This window comes from Panicum hallii, chromosome 6, assembly GCF_002211085.1.
Source record: "Panicum hallii strain FIL2 chromosome 6, PHallii_v3.1, whole genome shotgun sequence".
NCBI classification, from domain to species: domain Eukaryota; kingdom Viridiplantae; phylum Streptophyta; class Magnoliopsida; order Poales; family Poaceae; genus Panicum; species Panicum hallii.
In genome coordinates this window covers 1,420,740-1,428,454 of record NC_038047.1, presented here as the reverse complement: position 1 = coordinate 1,428,454, position 7,715 = coordinate 1,420,740, and the positions used below count along the sequence as shown (strand labels likewise).

The 7,715-nt window shown below is 46.3% G+C and overlaps 1 protein-coding gene across 2 annotated transcripts; it reads left to right on the top strand.

Annotated features, from left to right (window-relative positions):
• Positions 1-3,876: 3,876 nt before the first annotated feature.
• Positions 3,877-7,454, top strand: LOC112896994 (succinate dehydrogenase [ubiquinone] iron-sulfur subunit 1, mitochondrial). 2 transcript variants are annotated; one of them, XM_025965150.1, is made up of 2 exons: positions 3,877-4,631; positions 6,972-7,454. In XM_025965150.1, the coding sequence occupies exons 1-2, from the start codon at positions 3,961-3,963 to the stop codon at positions 7,141-7,143; spliced, it is 843 nt and encodes a 280-aa protein (XP_025820935.1). In that variant the 5' UTR covers positions 3,877-3,960; the 3' UTR covers positions 7,144-7,454. The 2 variants fall into 2 exon arrangements, with proteins under 2 accessions (XP_025820935.1, XP_025820934.1); XM_025965149.1 differs by lacking the exon at positions 6,972-7,454 and adding an exon at positions 5,426-6,056.
• The last annotated feature ends 261 nt before the right edge of the window (positions 7,455-7,715 follow it).

Sequence of the window (7,715 nt, the reverse complement as noted above, 5' to 3'; positions counted from 1 at the left end):
TATATCCTTTCTTAGCGATTGCTACTTTTGCCCCTGCCTTATGTTAGCACGATGGCCCTCACCCAGAACTAATATTGTTCTTTTGCGTGGCACTCTCTGGGTCCTGATTAAGAAATCACTAGCAGTGTTAATCCTACGTTCTTCCCTTTCCCGTCTCAGCCTATCATCTTCTTCCCCTGTCACAAGAACCAATGTCGTGGTTTAGGTTAACTCTAGCACAGTAGCATTGCTTGAAGCAAGTGTGCCCTTCTCTTTTGTGACACCTGCTTTTCCTCCGATTTCGTTTCTTGTGCAGGTGCAGAGATGGATGGTCAGATGGATGGATGGATGGATGCTGGGGACCTTCTCTTCTTCCCTCCTTTTTCCAGCTGCTTGTTTAATCCCCCTCCCTTCTTTTAACGAGGATCCGGTCGAAGCCGACAGGAGCTTAGCCGGCGGGGACCAGACCAACGCTAGTTGGCGTCCGGCGACTTGTTTAATTAGCGCCCGTCTAATCACAATTCACAATTAGCCTAGCCTAATCCTAATCTCGGGTCAACCAGGCTCGCTGGGCTGGAGACTGCTGCTGAAACCGATGCCGCCGCTTTATTCGCGGCCCATGCTGCCCTTCCCTCCGTTTGCTCATGACAGAGAAGCAAAGAAATCATCGCATCATCATGCATGTTTCAATCCAATCCCCGCCGTCCGAAATTGGCGCTGTGTTCATGTGATCTGTTCAAGTTCAACATTATCATCATCATTGGGCTCGGATTGCCGCCCATCATGATTGAGCGCGCGGGTTTGCCAAAGATTACTCCGCAAATTGAACTGATTCCTGAGAAACTCCAATCCCCTAGTATCACGATTAATTCCATTGGGGATCTACTCCCTTCGTTCCAAGCTATAGGTTATTTTGGTACTTTTACATGTATAGCTAGTTTTTTTTGCTACGCACCTATATATAAAAAAATATATCCAGATACATAGTAAAAATTATACACTTAGAAATGCCAAACGATCAATAGTTTGGAACGGAAAGAGTATTTATTTGGTAATCTAGTTACTTTTTCTAAAGAAAAAGTAATCTAGTTACTGAAGAGTGTCATTCTAGGATATGCAGATTGAAGATGTTTGAACTTTCACAGCAATTATCTTTCTCCTTTTTTCTAAAATATCTTTTTTTTTTGGCAATATCTCGGTTCAAACTTCGGAAACAGAATAGTTACAGTACTAATTTGCTATGTTACACAATACACATATAGTAAGTAGTAACAGTTAGTGAGCAAAGTACTACCTTAACAGTATGTTGGTGAGTCCGGTGGCTGTGTCAATGCCTGAAATCTCGCTATTTTGTGACTCTAGTATTTTACCTGTATTTTGTTTACTGCCATCAGTAAACCATGTCATTATCTTGTGATGATCAACCGGACCGGGGGGGTCTGCCCTACCTGCTAGTAAGGTTTGCAGAGTGAGTGATAATAGACTGATAGGGGGGTCCGGCCTTGGGGCGTTCGATTTGACTCTTCGTTTAACTTACGCTGGAGCTACGAGCTAGGGACGGACAGGCAGACCCTAGCCCATCACACTATACTGGTCGCAATGGTTCACCTTCTACCTTCTTCACAAGTCCTGTCCAATCCGGTCTGAAGGTGGAAAAAAAATCTCAAGATCACACTGTTTCCGTGGATAAGGCATACTGGTCTCCTTTCACAGACCTTTCCAAATTTCGGATCCATTTGAGACTTTGAGACTTAATTACAAGTTCCATTGGTCCATCTGTACTTTGAAACGATATATGTTTGCCCTATTTTGTCCTCGTGCCGTTTGCATGAGCAGGGAGTACAGTACTGGTGGTACTAAAATTCTGGTAGAGGCCTCTGAAGTGGGATCCTATGGCCTCAACTTCAGAGGATGTTCATGCTACTAGCAGCAAACAGGGAGAACTAATCAGCCTGTCAGATGAATGGGCAGCTAAGCTGGCTGGCAGATTATGCTAATGACTTGAGCTCGTGAAGGCATTGGACGAAGCTGCCAGATTCTAGGATCCAATGCTCTGCATGCACTGTAGATTTTACATGGCAAACAGAACAGAAAAGAGATCGAGGGAATATCAGAATCCAAAGAAGAGCAGTTGTTTGAGTGTGAAAAACGAGCACGTGGATTCGCTCTGTGCAAGGAAGGCCGAAGGCCCTGCATGCAGATCGCAGTGCCTCCCTGGAGGCTGCAAGGCAAGCAGACAAGAGCCCCAGGAGTCCAGGACAAGGGCTGCTGGGCCGTGCATTTCAGATTCTCCTCTACAATCCCTCCCATCCCACATATTTCACCTTCAGATGGTAGTCCAGGAAGGCAGGTAAAAAGGTCCATCAGAATCTGATCAGTGTTACTGAAAGTCTGAATGCATTCTGAATGATGAACATCAGATACATGACACTCCATCCAACAACGCATTCTGAATTTCCTGATGGCGTCTTGCTCCTGCTGCCGTGGTTACTGAATGCTGCTCGCTGCTGCACGGCCATGTTCATGACCTCATCCTCTTTGGGCCGCTAGCTTTACCGTGCAATTACTGGAGTGAGCTAGGGCCAGCCGACGAACAGTATTACGGCGGCAGTACACACCACGCGGATGCTTAGCTGGGAAAGGAAGGTACAGCTACAGCTACAGTGCCCCCCATCGCAGGGACAGCCGGGCTGGATCTCCATGGATCAGGACAAGCTGCAAGGACCGAGATCTCTTCATGGCGGCAAGGCCCGTAGGGTGAGGCGTAAGCGGAGTTAACGCCCACTTCAATGGAGGCGGCGGGTGGTACTTGCCTCTGCCGGCGTCGTGCTTGTGCTGATAGTCAAGGATGGGATCATCGTGGGTGCAGAGACTGAATGCGAACAGGAAAGTCGTCTGGGATTCAAGAACCAACCGAAAAGTCGTCTGTGCTCGTTCCAGTAACAGGGGGAATACAAGTGCAGATCCCCATTTCAGAGTATGGTCGCTTAGCTTCCGATCAAGAGAAAAGAAGGGGGTACGATCTTGTTTAGAGAGATTGCTGGAAAAGGGGATGCTGTGAACAGTAGACTACCATGGCCTCTTAAAATGTTTTTTCTTTATAAAAAATGATGAATAATTTTTTTAGAGCGATAAAAAAAATCAGGAATAGGTTTTCTCTTCAAAGAAGAAAGAAGAGTACCAGGAAGCGCCTCGAAACGGGAATGCAAATGAACAGGGAAGGAGGTAGTAGCTTTGGCATTTCCAGTAACACGGGCCTTCGATGGGCTGCAACTGCAAGCTTAAGTAAATTTCGGCCCTTGGGCTTACATGATCAGAGGCTTACTTGGGCCTCCGTGACCAAGGCAGTACACGGAAATGCTTGTTTATAGCCCATTTTTCAGTTCCATTACTCCCCATTGGACTTGAAGTCCAAACGGCACCCATGATCTAGTGTTTCTCTTCTTTGAGCAGTTAAAATTCACGATACAAATAATATTTTTCTGCAATCGCAATCTTTGCTTTTTTAACATCAATTAAATGCTAAATCCTTTTTGGCTGCTCATTTATCCAAAGTATTTTCTGTAAAGTCACATTTTATTACTAAAAATATTTCAAGCATGACATCTAACCCAACATAGATGCGAAGAACAGAGAAAAGAATCAAGAACCATCCAAACTTAATCTGAAAAAACTCTGGAAAGTCATTTTCTTGACCAACTTTGCTTTGTCATCTTGCGAACGGCCCACAAGTCGTCCACATCTCCACGCTCCCACCCACAAACCAGGCCCAAACCAAACCCCTCTGGCCCCACCTGTCATCCACACCGCCCCAACCCTAGCACCGGCATTCCGATCACTCCCCCCCGGCCCCACATGTCATCCACCTCCCATATAAATATCCTTCCGTGCCACCAAGCCCAAGCCCACCACGCGCCCCAACCTCCCAAAAAAAAGAGAGAAAAAGGAAACGCCCCCCCAAATCGGAATCCGCACGCACCAATGGCCGCCGCCGCCCTCCTCCGCCGCTCGCCGGCGGCGCGCGCGCTCCTCTCGCCGTCCCTCTCGTCCCGCCTCGTCGCGTCCAAGCCCCACTCGTCGTCCCCCGCGCCTCCGCCGCCGCCGAAGGCGTCCTCCGACATGAAGACCTTCTCGATCTACCGGTGGGACCCGGACTCGCCGTCGACGAAGCCGCACCTCAAGGACTACCAGGTGGACCTCTCCGACTGCGGGCCGATGGTGCTGGACGCGCTGCTCAAGATCAAGAACGAGCAGGACCCGTCGCTCACCTTCCGCCGCAGCTGCCGCGAGGGCATCTGCGGGAGCTGCGCCATGAACATTGACGGCGACAACGGCCTCGCCTGCCTCACCAAGATCTCCTCCGCCTCCTCGGCCTCCACGGTCTCGCCGCTGCCCCACATGTTCGTCATCAAGGACCTCGTCGTCGACATGACCAACTTCTACAGCCAGTACAAGAGCGTCGAGCCCTGGCTCAAGCGCAAGGACCCGCCGCCGCAGGAGGGAAAGGAGATCCTACAGACCAAGGCCGACCGCGCCAAGCTCGACGGCATGTACGAGTGCATCCTCTGCGCCTGCTGCTCAACCTCGTGCCCATCCTACTGGTGGAACCCAGAGGAGTACCTCGGCCCGGCCGCGCTGCTCCACGCCAACAGGTATACCACCACCACTAACCCCTTGATACTGTGATGGATGATTGATGAATGATGTGTGCTGGATCTGTCTGATTGTTGAATGGTGTGTGATTGATCGGTTTGAAGTCATGATACCTCTGTTGATCATGAAGTAGTCCGGTTGATGTGTTCTGTGTAGATTGTTTGATGCAGTTGCTAGCTTAGGTGTGGGAGCCTGGAAATGATTGTGATCCAGGTAGATTGGTTATTGGACTGATGTGTTGATGAATTGTCTGATCCTTATATGTGATGATCCTCTGTTATCTTGCTTGTTAGCAGTAGCACCCATGACAAGCGGTTAGATGATCATGATTGGGTGGCTGCTGTGACTCTGATCTGATGATAGTATCACTTCTGATCTGATGATAGTATCATCACAAGTGAAGGAAATTTGTTAAATGCATCTCTTGTGAAGATTGCTTGGACATAGGCATCGTGGTTCCCAGGATTCTTCTTTTGTTTAGCTTATGAGTTGCAGACGTGTCTCGGCATAGAAATCAAATTCGTATATGGTGGATGTTTAGGTGAACCTATTCTCTGATAAACATTTTTGGGCAGTGGAGCGCTAACCTTCTTACAGCATAGAGAGTGCTAGTTTCTCCCTTCGTCTCTGTTAAATTATTGATGATGTTCTACCAAATTTAAAATGCTAAATTCAGTCCTTGTGGATCTTTTTGCCACCTGTTTCCTTGAATGATAGTTGTCTAATATGATTAATCTTCTTTGTTGTAAGCTTTAGGATGTTGCTAAGTCCATGACACGTTCACCCTTTTTAGGCTTCCGCTGTGGGGGACGCTTATCAAACCAAAACCCAACATGTTCATGCACCTTCAAGCTCGAGGATACCATGGGGTGGCAGAGAAGAGAAACCTGCTGGACCACAAACGTAGATTGCTTGCAGAAAAATATGAGCTAAGAGGAAAGCTGTATAAGGCTGTCTGTAGGGACCCTGATCTTCCATTGGATATGCGGGAAGAGTTCCGCTATAAGTTGTCAAAGTTGCCAAGAAATAGCTCAATGACACGCCTTAGAAACCGCTGCATATTCACAGGCCGCCCTCGCGCTGTCTACAAGAAATTCCGCATGTCCCGTATTATGTTCCGCACATTGGCAAACAAGGGTGAACTGACAGGGGTAAAGAAAGCATCTTGGTAGAAGTTAACAAACCAGTAGATCAAAGCGCTAGCTCTGCAGTAGTCTAGCTTAATAAGGTTGTTTTCATGCAATCTTTCAGTGTTTGATCCCTGAAACTATCTTTAAGGTTTCTGACCAGCAGCCAATTTTATTTGAACATTTTTGTTGAATCAGTGTACTGTGCTGTCTTTGTGCCTATTCAGCATTTATGAAGTTAAAGGCTTGTCCCGTATTATGTTTCTCAATGCGAAAATGTTTTTTGGGTTATCTTCACACTTGGATTCATGAATTCGCTGTACCTGTTTCTTGTATCTTTTCATAACACTTCCATGTTGCTAATGAAGTAGTTACTGCGCTCCAAAGCATCATCTTGTGCTCTGAATGATTGTGAGCATTGTATGCTTTGGGTACTTGATATCTTGAACCTGAGTGGAGAAGTTGTTTTGTGTTGTGATTTTTTCACTTAATGTTGTTTGATTTAGTGTTGTCTGCCAACTTTATTCTACCTTCTGGACTAGTATTTTAGCAAGTCAGTTCTGCACTGTGTATCTTGCTGATATGTTTAGCCATTTATTGTTCCAGTGTATTATTTGTTTGTGACAGGATTCACACATTGGCTGTTTACTTCACTTGTTGATTATTAATCCACTTCAATTTATTTTAGCTAATAGGAACATGCAGTTTAGCTTTGTTTGCAGCTAGGATAATCAGTATAAATGATGTCTGGTATACAATATGCTGCTTTCTGAGAAGCTGTAGTCAAGCTGAGATTAATCAAAATGAGTTAACAGAGGCAGTTTGGTCTTCCGTAACATTATGCACCATAAAGTGTTTTTAAAACTTTCAATATCACCTTTTTGGTTATAAATTGTGAGTAAGTGCTTAACTATTATAATAAACTGGTTTTCTCGTGCTTAACTATTACCATAAACTGGTTTTGCTTGTTGAACAAACATTATCATCTTGCTACATCTGTTTATGTTACAGGTGTCTTGTGTGTGCAAACTAAACATTTAAATTCAAGAGGAGCTATTTCACTTATTTTCATGTTCTAGATTGCATCTGCAATGGAGTCTTTCTATTACATGCCCCTTTGGTCCAGTTTGAACTTTGAAATTGTGATGCATTGGTGTAAATGTTTGGCATACCACGATTGCTCCGTGCTATAAATGTGCACTGTCTCTCCAGGTGGATACAGGACAGCCGTGACCAGTTCACCAAGGAGCGCCTGGATGCCATCAACGACGAGTTCAAGCTCTACCGCTGCCACACCATCAAGAACTGCACTCATGCCTGCCCCAAGGGGCTGAACCCGGCTAAGCAGATCGACACGATCAAGAAGCTCCAGATTGACACCTAAAAGTGATGGTGCCGTCACCGTCCCTTCAAAACGAACATGGAACAGACCTGCGAAAATTTGCGATGAACATTCCCTTTTGTTTTGCGTCGTGGTGTCTACCTGACAAATAATTCCCGCTTGGGGCCTCCACTCTGATGATAGCATCAGGTGGAGGTAGATTAGGGAGTGAATAATTGCTACCATATTTTATTTTTATGCTGTATCTAATTTGGTCGTCTGCCTTGCCTTGCATAGTTGCATTGTATGCTCTTATGGATGCAGTCATTCATGGATGATTGTCATTGACTTTAATATTGGTGGCCCATTACCGAGTTGTATTTTACCTTTCGAGTTTGAGGTGTTATCGTGCCATTGTTTTTGTTTAAACGATGTGATCGAAGTTTGATGCTTTCTCCGGCGCCCGTTGATGCTTTGCTTCCGACCGCCTCAGCCCATGTCTTTCTCACGCTGGGCTGGCCCACCACGTTGGCAGCCTGCCTGCCCCCGGCACCGGGCCTTCAAGATATATTTGGGCCCGCTCAGCCCAAATGTTACGTATCTGGAGCCTCCAAAAAAAGAGGTCCATGAAGAGC

Bases quoted from the DNA above. Each gene is read 5' to 3' on its own strand.
- LOC112896994 (XM_025965149.1), top strand. From the start codon at position 3,961: ATGGCCGCCGCCGCCCTCCTCCGCCGCTCGCCGGCGGCGCGCGCGCTC. The intron at 4,632-5,425 runs GTATACCACCAC...CACCCTTTTTAG, and splicing joins GCGCTGCTCCACGCCAACAG to GCTTCCGCTGTGGGGGACGC.